The following is a 25,336-nucleotide window of genomic DNA, read 5'->3' as shown; positions in this document are numbered from 1 at the left end:
ATTTCCCTCCTATACTTTCCTACAGTTTCTTTTGTCTTTCTGTTTCTAGCATCTTGAATTGAATACTTAATTCATTTCATTCTTCCTAGCTTACTAATACACTTAAGGCTATCCATTTTATGAGTACAGTTTAATTCATAAGTTGTATAAAATGTTTTGTTTTCATTATGTTTTCAATATCCTGCAATATTAAAAATGTCTTCATTTAAAAAAAGTAAAAAGGGCGAAGGGGGTCAATTTTATGGCAATAGATGATAACTAGACTTATGGTGGTAATCACTTTATAGTGTATACTAATATCAAATTATAGTGTACACCTGAAACTAATATAATGTTATATACCAATTTTACTTTAATTAAAAAACTTGTAATGGGTGAAATATAAGCTGCAAACCCTTCTAGAGATTCTTATGAACAGTATCCATGACTGCCCCCTGCAATGTTCTGCTTTTTATCATTCTGTAAAACTTCCCATCTGGCTACTCCTTTCCATCTGAGCAGCCTCTCCAGGTGGGCGAGCAAACTAAGGAAAAGTCACACGGCAGCTCTCAAGATCCTTGGCCATGTTCAGAGTCCTCGGCCACTGGTGTGCATTTTTTTTAAAGTGCAAAAGAAGTCTAGGTAGAGGCAAAGTTTATAAGAAGAAGAGCTTAGAAGCAGCGGCTGAATCCAAGTGGGGCTCAAAGAATGCATATCTTCTCTAGGACTGCCCAAAGCCTTTGCATTCCCTTCTTCCCTTTCATTACAGCATCTCAGAACACACAATTGATGAAGTCCTGGATTTCACCACTTGATTAAAGGATACACTACAGAGCTAGTCATGTGAGACAACTGCATGCTAAGAATCAGTTGGCTTGTTGTGAGTGCTCTTAATTATCCTTTTCAGCACTTCGAGCAGTTTTAAATTATATATTTATTTTCTTTTGAGTAAGAAGAAATCAATGGCTTTCTTAGCTTGCTCTTAGAAACTTCCCACCCCTATGTATGCTCAGTGCAGGCAGAAGTATTTCATTTGTGGGCCTGAAAGGGCATTTTAAATGAGCCATGAACCCCTGCCGAGGAATCGACTAAGGGTGGCTTGCTAGTTTTAGTTACATTACTGATCTTGAAAACACACAAGTATGTCTTTTGAGATTCTGAAAATAGCATGGCCCTTTCTTCACTCACTACGAGACCCTCAACCAACATTACTTTTCTGGTTCTTAATCTTTTCATTTTTAAAAAGAACTTTGAAACTTTTTAGAATCAATCAGTTTGTCTAGAAAATAGCTAACCAAGAAAATAACTTTTTCTCTACCATTTCCCACCAAAAATCTTTATTTTCTAAGAAAGGTGTGGTTAGCTATTATTAAAAGAAACCAAGCCTTAACCTGTATACATAAAATGTAAAATCTCATGTCATGATTTTGCATTCTAATCGTAGCTTGAGATTTGCATCTTTTGACTATAATTCCTTTAATCAAAACATTAGGAGGAAGAAATATGTTGTAGCCAACATGAAATTAAAACTGACTGGGATTGGGAGTCAAGATGGTGGAGCAGGAAAATGCTGTGCTTGGCTCCTCTCTCAATCACACCAAAATTAAAACTAAACTATAGAACCATCACTGAGAATAGTATGAAGTCTAGCTGAACAGAAGTCTTATAACTAAGGACATACAGAAGAAGCCACATCGAGACTGGAAGGAAGGGTGGAGATGCAGAACAGGCTGTTCTCCATACCCACCTGTGGCAGTTAAAAATCAGGAGGGCTATCTCTACTACGGAGGTTCCCCCTGAGGAAATGAGAAGTCCCAGCCCTACACCAGGCTTCCCAGCTCAGGGGTCTAGTTCCAGAAAGAAGTCTCCATAACTTTTGGCTGTGAAAACCAGTGGAGATTGTGGCTGAGTGAGATGGAGGGCTGCGTGAGTTCCAGCCATTCCTCTTAAAGGGCCTGCATATGGACTTACTCACTGAGGGACTCATTCACTCTGAGCTCCAGTCCTGGGGCAGTGGCTCAAAAGGCACCAGGGCCATACAGAGAGAAATTGAACTGTCTGGCTTCAGAGCAAAGGCTGGAGGGGCAGCTTTCTCCCAAATAGAGGTCCTGGCAGAATCCATTGTTCCTTTGTTGAACAGTGTGCAGATGCTTGCAGCCATCATATCTAGGTCTCCATCATCCTGGCTAACACCACTTACCCTGTCCTGGTAATTCCCTGAGACCCGCCCACCAAACTTGCAAGCCCACCCAAGCCACTTCCAGTGGCGTTTCCATACAAATAGTAGTATTTTGGTTTTGGAGGTGGAGTATTGAATTCTTCTTCCAGAGTTCAAATTGTTAAATCAGACAAAAGGATTCCACCTTTGGTATTCCTCTCAAGTCATATAATATCCTCCTTTCTGGGGCAAGGGGGAAGTAGAATCCATGTGTCTCACTCTCTCTCCTGTATCTTTTACCCATAATGCCCTAGGGTTAATAAAAGTCAGTTTTCTTTTACTTCCTCTTCCTGTCTCCCAAGATGTTCCCTAGTACCAGGATCAACTATATAATTTTTGGAGTCCAGTGCAAAATGAGTAAGGGCCCCTTGTTCAAAAATTATTAGAAATTTCAAGATGGTGACAGTAGAGCATTAAACCAACTGTGGAGCCCTTCTAAACTTGGACTTGTGTGACTAAATAGGTTCAACTACAACAGGAGGGCTCACACAACCCATATAAGAGACACACTTTGAGCACCCAGCTCAGGTGCCCAGGGAAGACTGTACCACTGGGCCCCAAAGGACACCTACTAAATAAGACCACTCTACTAAAACCGAGAGACATAGCAGCCCTACCTAATACATAGAAACAAACACTATGAGGTAGCCAAAATGGGGAGACAATGAAACATGTCCCAAATGAAAGAATACAACAAAGCTCTAGAAAAAGAACTAAACAAAATGGAGACAAGAATCTACCATATGCAGAGTTCAAAACACTGGTTATTAGGGTATTCAATGAACTTAAGGGGAGAGTAAATGAACTCAGTGAGAACTTTAACAAAGAGATAAAAGCATAAAAATAGAGATAGAAAACATAAAAAAGGAACCAGTCAGAAATGAAGGATACAATAACTGAAATGAAGAATTCATTAGAGGGAATCAACAGTAGATTAGATGAAGCAGAGGAATGAATCAGCAACTTAGAATATAAGCTAGCAGAAAACACTCAATTAGAACAGCAACAGGAAAAAAAATTCAAAAAATGAGTATAGTTTAAAGGACCTCTGGGACAACACTATGTGTACCAACATTCACATCATAGGAATATCAGAAGAAGAAGAAAGAGAGCAAGGAATTCAAAACCTATTTGAAGAAATAATGATAAAAAAAACTTCCATAAACTGATGAAGGAAACAGACTTAAAAGCCCAGGAAGCACAGAGAGTCCCAAACAAGATGAACCCAAAGAGGCCATACCAGGACACATCATCACTAAAATGCCAAAAGTTAAAGACAAAAGAGAATCTTAAAAGCAGCAAGAGAAAAGCATCTAGTTACCTACAAGGAAGCTCTCATAAGATTAGTCAGCTGATTTCTCAATAGAAACTTTTCAGGACATGAAATATTCAAAGTGAAACAAGACAAGGACCTATAACCAAGATTACTCTATCCAGCAAAGCTATCATTTAGAATTGAAGGACAAATAAAGAGCTTCCCAGACAAGATAAAGGTAAAGGAGTCCATCAGAATAAAAGTTTAAAAATATGAATAATAAAATGGCAATAACTACGTATCCATCAACAATTACTTTCAATGTACATGGATTAAATGCTCCTATCAAAAGACACAGGGTGGCTGAATAGATAAGAAAACAAGACCCTTCTATATGCTGCCTACAACAGACTTACTTCAGATTGAAAGACACACAGACTGAAAGTAAATGGATGGAAAAAAGTATTTCATGAAAATGGAAATGAAAAAAAAAACTGGTGTAGCAATATATATACCAGACAAAAGACTTTCAAAACAAGAGTTATAACAAGAGACAAAGAGGACCCAGTAATCCTACTTCTGGGTATTTATACAAAGAAACCCAAAACACCACGTGGAAGGGACATGTGATCCATATGTTCATTGTAGCATTATTTACAATAGCCAAGATATGGAGGCAACCTGGGTGTCCATCAATGAAGGAATGGATAAAGAAGAGGTGGTACATATATACAATGGGATATTACTCAGCCATAAAAAAAAAAAAATGAAATCTTGCCATTTAAAAAATGGATGGATCTTGAGGGTATTGTGCTGAGAGGAGCAAGTCAGATAGAGAAAGATAAATGCTATCTGATTCTACAAGTATGTGGAATCTAAAGAAAAAAACAAATGAACAAGCAAAATAGAAAGAAACTCTCAGATACAGAGAACAAACTGATGATTGCCAGATGAGAGGGAGGTGAGAAAAATGGGTGAAAAAGGTGAAGGGATTAAAAAGTACAAATTGGTAATTCCAAAGTAGTCATAGGGCTGTAAAGTACAACATAGAGAATATAATTGATAATACTGTAATAACTACATATGGTGTCAGATTGTTACTAGATTTATCAGTGATCTCTTCTTAAGTTATAAAACTGATGATTGCCAGATGAGAGGGAGGTGAGAAAAATAGGTGAAAAAGGTGAAGGGATTAAAAAGTACAAATTGGTAATTCCAAAGTAGTCATAGGGCTGTAAAGTACAACATAGAGAATATAATTGATAATACTGTAATAACTACATATGGCGTCAGATTGTTACTAGATTTATCAGTGATCACTTCTTAAGTTATATAAATGTTGTACACCTGAAACTAACATAATAGTGTATGTCAACTGTGATTAAAAAATAAAATAATTATTTAAAAAAATAAAATTGACTAATTACACCACTGTCTTTCAAATTTTTTATTACATTTTCATTTTAAGAAAAGAAATATTATAAAATTATTTAATTATCTTTTATTACACTGAACAAGATCTTACTTTATTTCTTAAGGGACTCTCAAGAAAGATTTAATATGTTATTTAAGACTGTTATGATAATAATTTCTTTTTGGTAAACACTTTAAAAAGCAATCTTGAGACATCAAACCCATATTACCTATTATAATTAGTAAGTTTTAAAAGGAGGTAAGTGCCTGAAAAGTGATGCCATGTTAATAATAAGACACAATTAAGATAAGTTAACTTTTTAACTCTCAAAATATCTTTTTTTCTTCATGATATGTAGACAGGGAGATACAAAGGGAGGCAAGAATACAGAATTTACATAGAATAGGAACAGAGATTGCAAAATCATTCATTTTTCTTTAAGGAGAATCAGGCTCAGTGAGGCAAGGAAAAATAGAAGGAAGAAATCTATAAAATATATGAAAGTCTGCTTTGGGAATACATCTAGTATAGTATAGATAGACATCAAAATGTATGACTGTAATAGAAAATCTTTATAGCCTGAGATACAGGTTTCTTTCTTGACAAGAAAACAGTTCCTACTCACTCAAGTGTCACCTCTGTGCACCCCAAAGAAGAAAAGTCTTGGTCTGTATGGGAGGTAGTTACACAAATGAAATTGGACATGGACACTGGTCAAATGGCCATAAGAGAAAGCAGCATTTGGATACCAGCCAAAACTGATAAGGCACAAAATTAAAGTTTTTATCCACATTAATTCTTAAAGGCAACAAAATGTACATACAATCCTCCCTCGGGATCCATGGGGGATTGGTTCCAAGATGCCTGTGGATACCAAAATCTGAGTGTGCTCAAGTCCCTTATGTAAAATGGTGGTGTATTTTCATATAACCTACACGCATCTACCCATATTTTTTAAATCATCTCTAGATTACTTGTAATGTCTAATACAACTTAAATGCTATCTAAATAGTTGTTATACTGAACTGTTTATGGAATGATGACTAGAAAAATTCCACACATGTTCATACAGACACAACCATAATAGGCCTAAATACAAGGTACACGTCAGCAACTACGTAACTTTTTTTCAAATATTTTTGATTCGTGGTTGGTTTAATACATGGATGCTGAACCCATGGATACAAAGCACCACTGTACAGTGGGTGTGCAGCTGCCCGAGGGTTTAGGAGCTTGTAACTCACTTGTCTGCAATGTCCAGCTTAACAAACTCTCATTCTAAAGCCGTTTGGACTGTTATGGCTGTCTAAACTTGAAGAAAGTACTTTTAAAATGAATAAAACTAATATGTACTCTTTTGTGAAGTACTAAAAAGAATTCTATGGAAGAAAATTTATAAGACAACTAACAAAATGATATGAATTTTAAAATTAAGTCATAATTTGGACCTTTGACCTAATAATCTATACTTGGTTCTAATCTTAGCATAATCTATTTAACTAATCAGATTTTAAATAAAACCATACTAAATTAAAAACCTAGAAAACTGAATGCTATAGGAATCCTTCCCCTAGAGTTCTGAAATGATCCTGTCTAAAATATTTTTAAATTTGACTAGCAATTTGAAATACTATCATTCTTTTATCGTGGATTTTTCTGTAGTAATTATGGCACTAGTATAATGTACTTCTGCTTTCATCTGATATAATAATAACTTTCAAAATAAATTGTACCATTGGGATAATCTAATTGTAGTTAACACCTATCAGATAGCATAAACAGCTCAGATCTTTTAAAATCCCATAAAAAGTCATAGAAGATAAACATTTCTTAGTTTTGTGTAACTTTTTTTGAAAGATATAATAGATTGCTTTTAAAAATACATTTTATTATTAGAACTTGGAATGCAAACAACCAAGAAAATGAGAGTAGGGAACGATTTGGTCAACTTCAAAATACTCTCCAAATAATTTCTGAATTTGGAAAGAAAAAAGTATATAGAGACAAAAGCATTAATACAGAGAGCTATGACACATAGTTGATATAACTTCTCATTTTAAACTATAGTTTCCCTAATGATGACTTTAAATTATAGGATTTACTTTGTTAACAAAACATACAGAGAGCCGAATGGCAGTCCTGAGCAGTAGTTTTTAGGGCAAATCCACATATAGGCAGTGGGTAGATGGTACCATTGAAAAGCCAGACGATTCATATTAAGTATCTTCAAAATCTAAATGTATCTCTACAGACAAATCTGAGTAATAAGATTCATGTGCACTGGGAAAACACCAGAAGAATCTGCCATGCCTTGATCTGACTTTGGACACATCTGGCTGTCACAACTCTTTATATTGAACTTGAAATCTCAAAAGGCTTTTTGTCCTGAGTAAAGGCATATATAACAGTCTGAAAACAATTTTTCTATGCTGTGAGTCAATAAACTATGAATCTGAAAACCATTTTGATAGTCTTGTGTACAATGACATATCATGAATTATCATATTACTGTCAAAAAACATATTCACAATATGAAGCAGATTGCTACTGAAGCAATACTTTATCCAAGGTTTTACATTCTCTACCCACTTGATCTTGATTAAAATATAAGAGAAAGGATTATTGCACTTACTTAATCATATGTGGCACAGTAACTTTGGAATTCTCTTCAAACACTATAGTCATTAAACCATTACACCGTATATTGTCCACGCACTATGGAATTAAAAAATAGACAATTACAACCCACACAAAAACCTAAGCAGATCATATATTCCCATAATTGTTTATAGCCACAAAAACAATGTAGTTTCTCATCACACATACACATACACATACACACACACGAGGCGAACATTATACATTGATGAACAGATTCAATGTCTAGACCAAAACTGTGTACCTGAAAAACACCTGAGGATACATACAAAGGCTACATTTTTCTGCAATGTGTTTCCCAAAGATTCTGACCACAATGTCACTGTCACAACTCTGGCAGATGTAGCACTGCTTGAAAGGTTTATGACCTTCTGATGGTGATTGCCTCTGCTATATTCATTCTCTGCCCTAGGGGATGGTATGGGGCAGGCAGAGGGGAAATGTTGGCTTTCCTGGATGAAGTTCATCTTCTGTCTCACTAGTCAGTTCTGTACTCACTTCTCGGGTGTTTTTTGTTTTTGTTTTTGTTTTTGTTTTGTTTTGGCCAATAAATTCCCACATTTTACTAATTTCTCTAGCAGTTTCTATTGGTACCATGTTGGTTGGTTTGGTACACAAGCATTGTGTAATTTTTCCTGTTTCTGGCACACATAAAACCCTGTTCATCTTGTTGTCTTCCAAGAGAACTTTTGCTAGTATTTTCTGCCTTTTTAATTTATATTTATGCCGTATCATTTTAAAATTTCCCTTTGCAATTATTTTGGGTTAGAGAAGGGTTTATTTTGAATTATACACATTCCCTTTAAACAAAACAGAAAATTTAAAAAAAAAGATTTAAACAATTTTTAAAATCAGAAATTACTTCTAGTTACTAGGATACCATGTAGTGCTTTATGACTGCAATTAAACGGTGTGAAGAATCTGATTACCAAGTGACTTTGTATAGGTCCTGAACTCAGGGATTTACCCTAAACCCCAAGGTCTAATGGAGGAGTAAATATGCAAGTAAGAAACCAGATTATTAGCATCCCCTGACCATTCCGTCTACTAAGCAAATTAGCTATTTTCAAACTTGTTTTTCCTTTAAAATTTGTTTCCTCATGTCTTATGCCATTATTTAAATGACCAGGTATAAAGAATCCCAAATTCTGAGAATGAAATGGAATATTTTAATGACCTCTTCAATTCATTTCCTTAAACTACAGCATCTGGAAATAACATAAGTCTTTTGTAAAAGCCAAGTGATGTAACAAACTTTGTAGAAGCCGGGGATATCTGTATATGAATGTGTGTATGAATATATTTATATTGGAAGGCGTGGTATATACCCATGATCACATAAGCACGTATCTTGGTTGTGTTGAGAAAGGTTTGAGCCCTGGGAAAATGAATTCAGTTCATTCATTCCAGAAGAAATACATGAAAATAAGCAAGGTGTCATACATCTTTAAGGGCACATTGAATTTATGTGAACTACAGTAAACCTTGAAATTACTAGGATAACAAAAGCAGCCATGGATATTCTAGTTCAGTTTGTGATGACTATGGCAAGGTTGGGCCTGGGAATATATATGCTCACAAAAGCCCCAGGTAATTTTAATGCAGCTGGTCCTTGGACAAATGTTGAGAATGACTTCTCCAGCAGGGTTTTCTAAGGGTTTTATTTAAGGCAATACCTGTTCAAAGGTGAGTGGTCTACTGTGTCACCACGTTTTTTACCTTTTTAATACTTCTAAGTAGTGGGGAAGAAGATGAGATTCAATTTTTCTCTTTTAATTCATTTTTTTATGTTAAAATCAGAAAATTCCCTATTGATTCCAGAGAGGCTATTTTAAGAATAAAGCATGTCAGCATGCTACAAATTTGTCTATACAAGGTCTGTATTTTGACACATCTGCCCAAACCAAGAAGCTCAGAGGTGAATTTTAATTCTGCATTTAAGTTAATGCCCATAATTATAGAACAATCTGTTTAATACACCATTATGCATGACAGTAAGACTAGCACAAATGAATGCACAATATTGAAATGAATGGTCAAACCTTCAGCCTCAAATTTTTCTCTATAAATAGATGAAAAAAGGAAGAATTATTGGTCAAGAACATTAGCTATTTGCATGTTTTGTTGGAGGCGCCAATGGTTAATAATGGCCTTACTGGTATAACTAAAAGTGTAATTAATCATTCAAGCAATTGTTACTTCTAAAAATTACAGCTTTAGAGACAGAGGCCTGGCAAGGCCAAAGTTTTAATTTTTGCACAGAGTGCTTTATGTGAAACTGAGAATGTGACAATATCTAGAAACCAGTTTAAATAAGAGCCATATGTGATTAGTGCAACAGGGTACAGTGGCTTAGCAAGGTGACTTCAAATCAAATCACAAAAATATCAAGAGTTAGCAAAATAAAGGGTAAAAAATAAAAAGGCAAAATAATGAAGAACATAGTCATAATAAAAATTGAAGAAAATGTTCATTTCTCTGGTCTGTAAGGATAGCTACAATGAATAAATGTTCATCCGGCATGAACTGACAAAAAATAGAAATAGTGGAAAATGTTAATCTCATTGATAATTACAGAAGTGTAAATTAAAAACATTAGAAAGCAATACCACTTTTTCATTAAATAGGAAAATGTGATAAATGTGCTAAAAATCAGCACTGGCAGGACTTTGAAGAAAGCTGCATGGCTACCTTGCTGATAATGTAGTGAAATGCTGAGTTACACATTTCTGGAAGCATTTTAGCAGTCTGTCATGAATTATGAAATCATGAAAGTGATCAGGCCCTCTGTACCAACCTTGACTGCTGTGGGGAAGATACACTAGCCAAGGACCTTGAAAGGGAAAAAACTCTTGCATGAAGATGGTTAGCACCACAGCATATCTTAATGCTAAAAGTGGGAAACTGCTTTTGATATACCTAATTATTCAGAAAAAGCTAGAAAAGTGGTAAATTAATGTGGTAGTGTGTATACATACACATACACATACCTCAATATGAAGAATTTTCAGAAATGTAGAAAGACGTAAATGAGGTAAAAAGCAAAAACAGTGAATATATACACTGAGAGCCAAACTATAAAATTCTTTCTGTATGGTAGGATTCTAGGAGTTTTAGAGATGAAAATAGTTGATTTTCAGGGCAGAGGTTCTCTAATTTAATTGCACAGGAGTAATCTGTGGAACTTGTTAAAATTTGGGGGAGTCTGGAATACGGGTTCAGGAATCTGCATTTTTTAAACCTTTAGGTAATTCTAATTATAGTTATCTGTGGAAAATACTTTGGTAAAAAATTATTTATATGCTGGAGTTGGGAGTATTTTTAGTTCCTTTTAGTGTCCATCTTTTTACATATAAAAATATCATAAAATATTAAACAGTATATTTTTAAGCATTCGGTAGGCTCATCTTATTGAAAATGAATTATGTCCAGAGATATACTTGGAAGACTGACAAATTCCATCAATGTATGTTTAGCACATAATTTTCCCCATAAAATGTTCTCTGCTTTAAGCAGGGAACAAAGTCAGTTGAGATGCAGGCTGCTGGGCAGCATGCTAGGCCCACTCAACAGTTCAACACTCCGTCCCTACCACTCACCATTCAAACCCCACATCAGGAAAATCACTAAGTATCCCAAATACTTACTACTGTACTCAGCCTTTAGTAGCAGTTGACACGTGACCACTTCCTCCTCCATGATACATTTTCTTCACATGACTTTCAGAACACCATGCTCTCTTGGCTATCTTCTAACCACATTGCTGGTTCCTTCTCAGTCCTCTTTGCTGTTCTCCCCCACTCCTCACTCAGGCCATGGCCCCCTTCTCGTTTCTATCTACAGTAACTCCCTGAGTGATCTCAACAGTATTACAGCCTTAAATACCACGTAAATAGCATAGAGTCTTCCACCTGGCCCTCTGTCCTAAACGCTGAACTTCTATAACCCACTGGAGACTTAACGCCACTTAAATGACTTCCTCATTTTCTATTTTCCCCTCTCTTACATTTCACTTAAGCCACACTGACCTTCAAAATACGTAGTGTCCTCCTGCTCTAGAGTCTTTGCAATGGCTGTTTCCTCTGTTGGAAATGACTTTCCCTTCATCACATATCTACATGTTATTTCCACCACCTGCTACAGTTTTTGTTTAGATGTCTTCTTCAGAATACGATGACCACCTTTTAAAAACTGTACTGACCCATACCTACCTCCAGTAGCCCCATCCTTCTTGCCCTTCTTGCCCAAGTACCTTCTAACATAAAATAATATGTACTTATTTATAACGTTTACTGTTACTTTTCAGTCTTCCCTTCACTAGAATGTAAGCTACACAAAGCCAGGGAAGTTTTTGTTATAGTTGCCTCTTCTGCTCATGATATATCACAAGTGCCTAAACAGTGACTGGCATATATTATCACTGCATAAATATATTTGTTGAATGACTAAAATCGTAAATGTCAAAGCCACGTAGTATCAAAGTTTGATTGAACATAGTAATTTCACATAATGATATCATCATCACTCAAAAAACTCTAACTTTCTGTTAGTGTCCTTCTCAGATTAAACTGTAGATATAACCTGATATAATTTAACATAACAGCCATAGCAAATTGGAGAAATAGGAGGAAGTTGTATACTTCCACTGCAAAATGTAATCTAAGTGGAAAGTCTCACTTGAATGCTTGTGGCAGGCAAAGCATTTGGTACCTTTCTTTAAAGAACCGGTCATAGAATCATTGATGTATCTCCAGGGTCTTCACAGTGCCTCACCAGATGCCTTAAGGAAAGTCACTTAAAGCTTTTAACAACTGTGTATCTTAGGAGCCCCAGTTACATCATAAGGTAGAATCTAGAAGCAGCTAGAAAAACACTTTGCCTACTCCTTTTCTCCCCATTCTTCCTACTTATCTTGGCTTCACGACGCTTACAAAATTCTGTTGCATTAAGTTGTCTACTTTCCTTTCTTCCCTAAGCCTGCCTGTCTCCTTGAGAGCAGAGGCTATTGCCATATCCCTGGTACCTACACAAAACCTGGCAGCACATGGTGATTGCTCAATAAGCATTCATAGAATCGGTGAATGATTCAGAGTTTCATAAGGTAAGAGATGCATTACCAACAGAACTAAAATATTAATTCAGACAGCATAGAGTTAATGAAAGTATTAATAAATCACCACAAGGATATAATCACGCAAATATAGAAGATCCCCTCTTTTCATTCCCTTGTTAGCCAGGAAAGAAGTGCCTTCACTTCAAGTGATTTATTCACCATTAAAGCAGTCGTGGGGGTACATGAGTAAAAATCCAGCATTCCTGTAAAGGACATTTAGAGTGCTAAAAGACATGGATTAGTTTTGAGTCGCGACTCATCATACTTGTGTAACTTTGAACAAACACTTAGCCTTCCAAACCTCAGGTTTCTCACCTGTGAAATGGGGCTAATATTTCTCTTTACCTTCAGGATACTGTTGTAAGGGTCAAATGAGACTAAGTCTGTACAATTTCTTTGACATCAAAAATAATTATTTATGACATTTATTCTTTCTATTTTCCCTCAGTTTTCGGTCACTCAGAAAAAAATTAAGCATCTAAAGAACTATGATATAGTTCAGATTTTTACCTGTCTTATATATAAATTACTATAAGCTTTACAGAAAAAAAAAAAGTCAGTAGAATCTACATTATATGCCTTTTCCATCTGCCCAATCTTCCTTGAGTTAACAACTTTGAGGATAATTATCAAGCCTTCTTTTAATATTTTTCTCACAAGAACATTTTTCTCCTATATTGGTCAAAATTAACATGGAGCTTGGATTTTAAAATGCTCAAGTCCAATCATGATTAACTTTGACATATTTCCAAATCCAAATAAATGCAACAATTCCCTAACTAGACATTGCTGATCAGGAAAAGGTAAGCAAATCTGTTTCCTATTTTTTTCTATATAAAACACAAGAGCTCATTTTCAGATTTCATACTACAGACAGTATCTCTTATCTGATGCAATTCCTTAAATTGCCATAGCCCTTGTTAGCTCTTTTTGTATCTCTCACTATTTTCCTACCTCAGAAACAAATAAGCAAAAACATAAAACAAAACAAAACAAAAACAAAAACAAAATGGTGAGGTCACTGGAGAATTTACTACTAATAGGGAAATTTTAACACTATTCAAAACTAGTGATTACATTTCCAGACTATAAAAAAATACCAAGGAAATAAAATGCAATTACTATATTTCACACAAATTTTAACCATAAAAAGAAAAACAAACAGCAACAAATGATTCCAGTATATCAAGATACATAGTAATGATGACAGTGACCACAACAACCAGATGTAATTTTTCAATTACCTCCAAAAATCCTCCCCAAAAGTTAATGTTGTGAGAAAAACAAACAAACAAACAAAAAACCATGTGGTAAAAGCCATTTGTTTACCTGACTTATATCGCTTGTCCAGGCGGCTTTCTCCTGGCGTGAAGGTGCTAACAAGACTACAGTGAAAGGGGCAGCATCTGGAGGCTCCACCACTATTTTAAAATCCAGGTGTCCAAACACTTGCCCAGAACCTTTGGCTTCAATACACATAAACCAAATAATCAGATGTGAATACAAAAATAAGAGTAACAGCTGCTTTCATGTAGTTCTAGAGATACAATTGATGTTCGAGCCCAGAATCTCATTTCAGCAATGTGGTACTTCTCCAGCATGTAGGGTGGTGGGTAGGGTGCTTTATTAAGCTCATAAGCAGATGAAGAAGTTGAGGTCAGTAGGTGACTCAGGACTAGGATCCTGGTCTCCTTCTCATTTCACGGTTTGTTTTGTTTTTTTGTTGTTGTTGTTTTTTGTTTTTAATTTTCATGATCTACAGAGTTCTAATGCTCTCATTCAAGTTCTCTCTTCTCTACATAACACTGAAAAATTACTGTCATGAGCCAAATTCAGTAAATGTGAGTTCCCAAAATGGTTTAACAAGGTTTACAGGTTAAAAGGTTCAATAAAACTTTTCATATATAAATGACTTCGGGGAGTTTATTCTCAGCAACTCTACCGCCTCCTTAAGCAGCTCTTCTTAGCTAGAAACAAAAACTACAGGACGTTTTAATTATCATATAATTCTAAGTGATAGAAAGTGACTTACAGTCATCATCACTTGCATCAGGCTCCTCAATCAAGGTACATTCTATTAGAGAGAGAACTCCACCTGTCTGGAAACAAACCAATTTTTCATTAAGAGGCTGAGAATCTGGCATAAGTTGGGAAGCAATGATTTACAAATCTTATGCTCAGGGTGCCACAGAAGAAAGCATAGCAAATCTATACCATAAATAATTTTTCATAGATTCCAAAATTAAATTTAGATGTATAAAAGTAATTGAACTCATTTAACTTCATGATTCTTCTCCTCCAGCCCACTCTCACTCCCAGTGTTACTAAAATTTTGGAAGTCAGTCTATGGGAGACTAGATGGTACCTTAGGGGCCCTTGAGAGCAAATACCACTCAGCAAAGGCTGAGCTTACCAACCAGGCAGTGACTGAAGCAATAGAAAGCCGTCATGGTGTTGGACAATATTTTTAGGCAAAATAATAGAAGGTATAGACAGGCAAACTTCTCCTGTAAAGGGCCAGATGGTAAATCTTTTAGGCTTTGCAAGCCATATGATTTCTATCACATCTACTCAAATCTGCCATTTTAAAAAGCATGAAAGCAATCACAGACAAAATGTAAACCAAAGACCATGGCTGTGTTCCAATAAAACTTTAACAAAAACAGGCATCAATCAATCTATGGGCCATAGTTTGCTGGCCCTTGGTATAGAGCAAGATAAAAGAGCATTCAGCAAATATTACAATAGTACACTGTAGTAATTTGACAAAAATTTTGTAGCTCAGTAGTCATCAACTAGTAATAATTTTGTCCAGATTATAATTTTAATGACACTTCTATATGGTAACGCACATTTAAATATCTATTACTTTGGATCCAAGTGACAACAAAGTAAATGCCAAGGTTGGTAACTAGACATTACCTCATTATGCAATTGTGACAATGTTTTATAATACCAGGCATGGGAAAGTTATAATTAAATTAACCTCAACGCATCTTAATATCATGAAACATAAATGGAATAGTAATGTAAAACCAGTACCTTGAGCAGATGCAGCTTTCCTCCTGAACTTCTTGTACAAATTAAAAAGTGTTTTGTAAATAAGAAGCATTGCCTTTCTCCTTCCTTTTTCAAAGATAATGAACCCAGGCGAACTTTACTAAGTTTCCCCTTCTCAACAGAAGGTACTTGAATAAGAGAACCTGGTGATCATAAAAGCGAAGAATAAACAGCAATTAAAATTCTATCAAGTGAGAGCTGTTCCTGATGCAATGAACACCAGGACTTGTTTCCCAACAAACCAAGGATTTACCGAATGCACCATTGGGACAAGTAAATCCCCTACACTCTAAGCGGAAGCAGCAGTGCATTGTATTTTAAGGGTCACAGTAATTCCTACATTTTTTTTGTAAAACACTTTAGATTTGATTACTCATCTACATGCTGGAAAGAAAATAAGTTTGAAAGAAAGCCAAATTGGATACAAAGAATAAGGCACTTCTGCTGTCTGTCCTTGGTGATCTGATCTCAATCAATTTATTTACTTCACAATAAGGTACATATTGTCTAATTACTTATAGTAATAAAATAATAAAAAGCAAGTAGAATTTATTCTTTTCAAAGCACTAAAGGTAGATAAATAGTATATTATTAGAGTTTACTTTTTATTTAAAAAGTAGAATGTGCAATATATGTATATTATAAAAATACACAGATTATACAATTCAACACAATTTAGTTGAGGACTATTTTAAAAGGGCAGCTATTTCAAGATACATTTAAATTATGTGTGATAAAAATTCTTTATGGACTCTAAATGGAAAAGAAACCATATAAAGTATATACCTAGAGCATTCCTGTGGAAAAAAACTGCCTTCCATTCAATGTGAGAAGCTCTGCATAGACTTTATATAGTTTCACTCTAAAATGACCTCCCTCTTCTCCCAAAATAAAATCCCAATCCAAGCTAAATATCAAACCAAAGAGTACTAAGAAAGATTCTTGTAAATACCTTGCCTCTGACTTCTGAAAAGGCCTGAGCCAGTATTGTCTCTATTTGTTTAACCTACCACCCACCCCAAATGCAGCCTTACAAAGGCTTATATCAGCCTCTTAAGAACCATTAAATGTATATTGAACCCTTAAATATTAACAGTGGTCATCACTAAGAGGTGAGATTTCAGGCAGTTTTTTTTTTTTCATTCTTCACACATTTTCTGGGTTTCCTGATTTTTTTTTTTTTTTAATGAACACAGATTACTTCTGTAACTGGGAAAAAAACTCAACTACAGTTCTTCATATACACGAAAGAGTAAAACTATGATTGTGGGTCACAAAAGATTCACATTAACACATGAATATTTCAAATAGCATTTGGTTTTAACAGAGATCTAAACATGTACAAGGTGGTAAAGGACCCAAGCTTCCATGTCCAAATTCCATCTATTTAGGTGTTAGGTGGGGCTGCTTCACTCTCCAGCTATTGAGGCCTAAAATATAGCATGGAAGCAGACCTGGGGGAGGGTGTGGGACTAGGCACCAGAGGGCGGAAAGAAGGACTGATTGCACTGAAGGGTACCAGCAGGAGGAGAATGAATGAGGGAGGTGAGGCAGATGGGAACGAACTGTCAGAGAAAGGCAGGCAGCAAGTCATTAAATTTGAAGAGTGAAAGGCATGGGGAAAGCTCAAGGCAGAATGCTTAGAGAAGCAGATGAGCAAGTAATAGCAGCAGAAGCATTGTACTCATGGGACTCACTCGAAGGAATTAAGGCCAGAAAGCTTTCAGGACTGAGATCATCTCCTTATTTCACAGAAAGGGAAACTGAGGCCTGAGAGGCTAAACAGCTCTCAGGGTTTAGTCTCCCAAAGTGGCACAGCTAGCAGACGGCAGTGGATTCAGCAACATAAAAACTAAAACTTGTGAAGGGAATAGATGGGAAAAGGCTGTAAGTTCCAGCTTTGCCATGGGTGGTCGTGAGTCACCCAAGCAGATCGTTTAGGGTAGAGTGAACAACTTGGGCTTAGACAGATTTCTTGGTGGACAAGTGGGTTTGGGAGTCATTTTCAGAAAGAATATTAACAAGGCTATGAAAACTCAATAATAATATGGTCATTGGTAAATGTTTCTAGCACTTAATTATTTTGTAAATCAGAAATTACAGAATACACTGTTGGGTCATACATTAGTAATTACTGTGAATTTCAGCTTTGAGGTAAAAAAAATAGATGTTTCCTTGGCAACTACACACTAATATGCTTAATCTATAACTGTTTCCCTCATATCCAACCAGGAGACTGTATTTTAACTGTGTACAGAAATCTATACAGCTGAATTAAAAATGAGCAATTTCAACACTATTGTTTGGTTTATAAAAAAATTATAATGGAAAAAACACATTAAGTGTATTTTTTCACATTTTATCTTACGTTTGACATGGCATTTTAACAACTATGAGACTTAAAGAGTCCTCTCTACAAATTAGAGAAATAATTAGTATTAAATTAGTAATTCCTATCAGACCATTAATATGATATGGTGCTCTGCATCTCTATCATGTCTATCTAATAATTGGGGTCAACCTACAACACAATTTATTTCTATTACTAAATTCCCATAGAGTGGCATTCAAGACCAGCTATTGCCCTTATTCTTTTTTTCCTTTTTTTTTCAATTTTACCTTTTCCCCCCAGTTTTATTGAGAAATAATTGACATACATCATTGTATAAGTTTAAGGTGCATAGCATGATGGTTTGATTTATATATATTGTAAAATTACCACAATAACATTAGTTAATATCTATCATCTCATATAGATACAATAAAAGAAAGAATTCACCTTCTGATGAGAATTCTCAAGATCTATTCTCTTTGCAACTTTCCTATATATCATACAGCAGTGTAATTATAGTAATCATGTTATACATTACATCCCGAGTAGCTATAAGTTTGTGCCTCTGACCACCTTCCCCCAATTCCCCCTTCCTCCACCCCTGCCTCTGATAAGCACAAATTTGATCTCTTTTTCTGAGTTTGGTAGGTTTTTGTTTTATTCTGTTCTATTCTGTTTTTTAGATTCAACATATAAATAAGATCATAAATATTTGTCTTTCTCTGACTGACTTATTAACACAGTGCCTTCAAGATCCATCCACCTTGCCAAAAATGATAGGATTTCATCATGTAATATATATACATCATAATGTCTTTAGCCATCCACCATCAATGAGCACTTAGGTTGTTTCCATGTCTTGGCTATTGTAAATAATGCTGCTATGATGTTTTTTCGAGTTAGTGTTTTTGTTTCCTTTGGATATATTCCCAGAAGTCGAATTGCTGAATCATATGGTAGTTCTATTTTTAATTTTTTGAGTAATATCCATACTTTTTTCCATAGCGGCTGCACCTCAAGGTCCTTAACTCAGTCACATCTGCAAAGTTCCCTGTGTGTGGGAGATAACATATAACAGGGTCTGGGAATTAGGATGTTGGTCGGTCTCTCTCTCTCTCTCTCTCTCTCTCTCTCTCTCTTTTATTTTTTATTTTTTGATGATGTAATGCACTTATTCTTAATTCCGCTCTGTAATGAAAAAGAATGAAGACCAATTTCCAGATTACTGGGTTAGGCTTTTGAGAAGGTATAACTATTGCTAGACCCCATGTTACAAGTTCAAAGACCACTAGTACACTAAAAAAGTACATGATTTTGAGTATGGGAATGATTAAGATACCAGAGATGTCCATCTCTCATTTCAGTGCATTTCGCTCTGAATTCAGTCACTTTTATTTAATTTCTTGATTCACATTTCCATAAGACAACGTTGACTATGTATGATGGAATTTGTACAAAATGCCCATTTAAAGTGCCTTTATCTTCTACTAAATATTCATATATATTTTGTGTTATTGAAAATAGAAACTCATTTCAAAATTTGGATCTTGGTTTTTAAAGTTGATGTCATAACCTCACAGGCACTAGTCTAGATGCTTTGGTTAGCATTAACTACTTATTTAATCTTCACAAGAACCCTAAATTATAGGTACTACAACTTAAGAAGAGAAAACTATGACAAAGAGAGGTTAAGTAAATTGCCCAATATCACACAGCAAAAAAATGAAGGAGACAGAATTTCACCTCCAATGATGTGGTTATTATTGCCCCAGACACTTAAACATTTATTCAACAAACTTTGAATAGACTTTGGGAAATAAATGACAATATCAGACCATGGATATGTTACATTCTAGTTTGCATTCTACTCATCAACTGTCTAATGATTGGAATCAATTTATAATTAAACTTCTGTTGTTTCAATCACTAAATTCCCATGGAATGACATTCAAGATTAGCTGATGCCCCAGTCTGAGGAGGCCTTTCAGATGATTTATTTTTCTAGTCCTCAGAATAAACGTTCATTTAAATTTAAAACATGCAACATATCTGCACGTATACATTTGTACATGCTGACACACACACAATGAAACAGACCTTATATCATCCCTAGAAGTAAATACCACAAATAGTAGCTCACAGTTAGATATAAATTGTAGTCCATTTCATAGAAAATAGAATCCCTCAAAGTTTAAAGGAAAAAAAAAAAAAAAAAAAAAAAAAAAAAAAAAAAAAAAAAAAAAAAAAAAAAAAAAAAAAAAAAAATCACCTCAATGGGTTTTAAAGCACATTAAGGGTATTTAGTAAAAGTGATAATAGGCAGTAATCAAAGCAAAACAATGCAAACTTTCCAACCAAGTTGTCCATAATTGGATAACTTTCTGCTTTCAGATTAAGGTCTGATTTTTTAAAACCACCTTTATTGAGTAATTCCTAAACAGACCAACCAAATCAAACAACACAGAAGAATACTGCTGAAAGGCAAATTATTGCATCAACATCAATATAAAAACAACATCAGATATATTAATAACTGACAGGAGTGCTTTAAACACATGATACAGAACAAGCGATAAATAACCACATGACTTGACTCAAAGGGAGAGGTGGCTCAAGATCGATTTTCCTCCAGGGAAATTAAAAAATATGACTTATTCAATATTTTCAAACATCCAGCATTTTTCATTATAGATGGTTTTACAAACTTAGATCAAAACAGTATAAGTTTGCAGAAATATATTAAATGTTTAGGTGTAATAATCCTTATCTATCAAAAGTCCTTTCAGAAATTGAATAAGTAGTAGAAACTTTTTTTCCATTTTCACATAAAGCTCAAGTCAATTAGTATTTTTCAATAAACTCTAAACACAAGAAAAATACAAAATAAGACACCTTACAACCAAAACTGCAATTCAACAAGTAATTCAATTTAATCCAAAGCACATCTTCCAAGTATCTATCATGGAAAGCACAGTACTAGGCAAGAGAGAATTCATATAAACATTGCCCTTCAGAGTTATAATTACTGGGAGAGACAGGCATGCAAACATGTACATATAATATGTAAGAAGATGAAATTCATGCACCAGAAGCAAAGGGCCTTGGAAATGAGGAGGAAGGTAAATTCATTCTAACTGGAAAGGAGGGGAGGGCAGGAAAGGGGAAGATGAGGGAAATTTTTTAAAGACTCCTTAGAGGTGTCTGACCTGAGCCTGGTAGAACAAGTAGAATTTTTGAGAGGCATGAAAGAGAAGGGTAAGGGCATTCTGGGCCCCCAAGGTTGGAGACAGCACATGTAAAGGCACAGAGCCAGACAAATGCCAGAAAGGCAGGAGTCAGTACGGAGGAATAGAGGGGAAATTAGGAAGGCCTAGCATTGTTAGCATTATATTACACTATTATTTAAAGAAAAATTAATATGAAAAGCCAAAAAACGAGAAAACGTATAATTTCCTAAAATAGACTTCCAAAATAAAACAGCATGTGTTAATTTTTTAATGTATTCTATGCAAAAATTAATGTGCACAGCACAAATAATGTCTTGTTTGATGAGGTAAAAAATATTTTCAGCAGCACATTTTGGTAGGTGACAGAAGCACAAATTATCTTATTAAATAATATTGGCATCTTATAAAAAGAAACCACATAAAAGGTTAATTCTAGATCCAAATTCATGTGTCACTTCTCACCAAGTTCAAAATTATAAGTGTGTGCAATATATTGTCTCAAATCAATTTCAGGGGCATGTTCCCCTCCTGCGGAACGCATAAGCACTTAAAAAGAACTTGGGATGTGGTTTACTTCCTGCACTTTGGGATGAGAGCCATGGAGGGACATACACCATTAGGCTATTGCTTCTCCACAGTTTTTCAGCTTTTCAAAAGCTTAATACCTCCAAAGCACACCCCATAAGTAAGATATCTTCACCATTCCCAAAGTGTGGCAAGGGTCAAAAGTGAGACAGTTCATGGCAACTGGAGTTACCAATTGAATCAAATCATATAATGTGGGGCCTCAAGAAGTGCTGATGAAAAATGGGAGGAGACAGCTGTTTTCCCTTCAGATATCGTCTCCACTGCTAGGTGGAAGAGCTCTGAGTAATGCAAGTTCCTCTTAAGCTTGTGCCTGGATGTCATCACCACCTGGCACTGACATTCCAATCAGCCAGACTGATCTGTCCTCTTTGGAGCTGTAGAGAATGTCCTGTCCACTGAGGGCAAGAGTCCAGTCAGAATGTGACTTACAGTCCCACTTGTGCTTTTTCTATTATTATGTTGCTGTTTTTCATGGCCCCTGAAAAGAAACACCACAAAAGTGGGCCTCAACCACAGCCTTGGTCAAGGCCATGGGGATGTCCTGCACAAAGAGCATTAACCACACAACTAAATCAAGTCTGCTCCAACATGCTTTCCTGGATCTGTCAGTGATAATGTGCCAGTAGCAGAGATCACTTAGACTGTGAGTCTGCTGAATGGGGACTTACCTTGGCGGATGAAAGTTTGGCTGGTGTCCAGCAAAATATCACAGCCTTCTACGATCATTCTTTCTATGGCAAGGTTCTTCCTTATGTTTTCAGTGTCACTCACTTCATCGTGCATTATCCTGTCAGACATAACACATGCAGGATCACAGTAAGACATATTTTCTATTGCCCTTGCAGGTAAGCAAAGAAGAGTTCCACCCGGGAACTTGCATAAATGTAACAGGAGCTATGGGAGAAGCAGCCTGAATGTGCAGGCTTCAACAAGTCATTACCCAAAGCAATGTACTTTATGACTCTGCATGATAAGTTGGCCAGCAATAAATGAGTATCCTGGGAATGATGCTTGTAAATGCAACAGGAGAGCAACATATTTTTTATGAACAGCTACCTTCATTAAAATTAGGATGTCATTTCTTAGAGGCAAAGTAGAGACCCATATACCATTTATCCTATATAATAAGATAAAGGAACACAGATATAAATAACTGCCAAAAACACTGAAAAGTCACTGATAAATCCAAAACATATATTTTCCAACTTCTTGCCAAATATGAATACAAAAATACAACAAAAAATCATTTTTCTATTACCCTAAAAAAAAATGTGAAACTTCTCTAACTTAAACCTCAAGAACTAGTATGAAACGTTCAGGTAAATCTAAGAAGAGATACTGTGTCTTGTTTCTTGCTCTTTAGACAGATTAGGCTTCCATGAAAGACTAAGCTGCACTTTTCAATATCAAGACTTTATTATAAATTTTCCACATACCTGGACAGTTCCTCCAATTTTGATTTAGCAAACTCTAGACTTTTCCTCTCAACATGCTCATGGGGTGTATGAGCCAGGAGTTCATGAAGCGTGATGATGTACCTGGGGATCTAAGTGCAAAGGCCAGTGTGAGCAAGAGGTGAGGATGAGAAACACTGGGACATTCTCTACTGTGCCATCATCACCTCCAAGAAGCTCATCTCTACTCTTACAGTTTTGTTTTACAAATACATTTTTAAAGAAATACATTTAAAATAAACTATGCTTCAAACTTCACACACACACACACACACACACTCACAAACTTCATCAAGGACACATAAAAAGGGTAATAAGGTATTGTTACAAAGAAACAATTATTTCCTTAGATTTTTAATATAATCATACATTCCTTAATCATAATTTTTGAAAATTGGTTCATAGGGAAACAGATATAGCTATCATCAGGTTATTTGAGTCTATATTTTATATATATTTGCCTTTTTACAATTTTTTTAAAAAATTGAATCCTACTACGATGTTCTCTTTAAGAATTAAAACTTGAGAAAAGATACATTCACTTAATCCTGTTTAACCTCAACTCATCCTTTTAGCAGTAAAAATTATTATTTAATTAGATTACTTACTTGTATTTTTGTTTATTAACAGATTATCAGAAGTCTGTCAAAGGCAGAAACTCTACCAAATCCCATGAAGGTTTTAATAGACCACAGCAGACATTTAACTCAAATTATAGTGTTTCAAAATATTTATTTTTTATTGGCTTAGAAACTAACATTTTTAAGACAGCAGGGGAAGTGGGTTTAATTTTAATAATAACATACATGAACAATAACTACTATAACACTGCCCACTATGGGTCATATCAGGTACTTGAGGTTTGCACATGCATCAATCTTCCAGCAACATAAGGATTATTTCCCATTTTACAGATAAGGAAACAAACTATGAAGATGTCCAGTAACTTGCCCAAGGTGGCCTCATGGTGAATGGCAGAGTCGGTCATGAGTCCGCCTCTGTGTCTCTTCTATGGAACTGAGGTCTCAGTCAGCACTTGAAAGGACCTCTGAGAATGAAGAAAGTAAAAGCTTCCCAGGGCCCTTTGGGTAGCTCCTTCCATTCTGACCTGAGGCTTTGTCCACAGATCCGCTTTTGCTCCCATGCAGGTGGTGCTCTCCATTGGGTTATTTACTAGTATTTACTGAGTGTCCACATTTATGCACAAGGCACAGAGAGCAGCACCATCAGTGCAGAAATCAATCTGCAGCTCCTGCTCTGGAATCGCTGCAGGAAATGTCATCAAAGTGAAGTGTTGGAAGTGCATAAAGATTCCTTAGCCATAGGAGGACAGGGCACAAGAGACTCCTCTCTCTGAAGGACGTATACAGGGTGCTTTCTCCCTCTCTCCCTCCTGTAAGCTTCTCGCTAAAACGGCCTATAAGGCTGTCCCACTTGGTGAAGGCTCCTGGGATAAGTATGCTTTCAGATATCCCTTTTGTATAATCTCAAGACTGATAAAAGTTTGCCTCTAAGTTAGTAGTTTTACAAGAAAATTAAGGCAATCAACAGCTAATGTATTCAATTTTTGTAACGAAGAGGGCAGGAGTGGGAGAGCCTGCTACTTATAACGCACTGAAAACCCACAAAACTAAGTTTAGTCAATAGCTTCAGGATCCTCCCCCATTAATTAAAGCTATTTTAGAGAGCTCCTTGGCTAAGATAAAAGAGGATAGATTTAAAATTTAGTAACTAGCCCTTTCTACTTTCTAGTGCAGGCACAAACAAGACTGAAACTGCCAAGAAGCAAAGGGTGTTCTGCAGACAAGTGGACAGCTCTTCAAAAGCTCATCTGTATATTCAAGAGCTGATTATAAATCTATTCTCGAAAAAACCCAAGAATCATAGAAAGTACTATCTAGATGAATCGTAATTCTGCTTTCAATTATGGAACAATACTCGTCACTTTACAGACATTAATTAGCTTGCTCTCCAATTATAGTAAATAGGTGGCTACTTTCTGGAGAACATTTAATAGCACTGTTCTTGTCAGGAGCAT

General features: G+C 35.6%; 1 protein-coding gene across 1 annotated transcript in view; it reads right to left on the bottom strand.

Moving 5' to 3' along the window:
• Window positions 1–25,336, bottom strand: part of RASGRF2 (Ras protein specific guanine nucleotide releasing factor 2) — a 209,875-nt gene that overhangs the window by 83,986 nt on the left and 100,553 nt on the right. The window contains exons 8-13 of the mRNA XM_006913188.1: window positions 23,281–23,390; window positions 22,513–22,631; window positions 15,680–15,840; window positions 14,670–14,736; window positions 13,967–14,103; window positions 7,499–7,581 (exon numbers count right to left, since the gene is read on the bottom strand). Coding sequence (XP_006913250.1) covers window positions 7,499–7,581; window positions 13,967–14,103; window positions 14,670–14,736; window positions 15,680–15,840; window positions 22,513–22,631; window positions 23,281–23,390 — 677 coding nt within the window. The remainder of the gene's footprint in view (window positions 1–7,498; window positions 7,582–13,966; window positions 14,104–14,669; window positions 14,737–15,679; window positions 15,841–22,512; window positions 22,632–23,280; window positions 23,391–25,336) is intronic.

The sequence above is a fragment of the Pteropus alecto genome, unplaced genomic scaffold (assembly GCF_000325575.1).
Source record: "Pteropus alecto unplaced genomic scaffold, ASM32557v1 scaffold20, whole genome shotgun sequence".
In the NCBI taxonomy this organism is placed as follows: Eukaryota; Metazoa; Chordata; class Mammalia; order Chiroptera; family Pteropodidae; genus Pteropus; species Pteropus alecto.
Note: the sequence above shows the minus strand (reverse complement) of the source record. Positions and strands in the feature narration are given on the sequence as shown.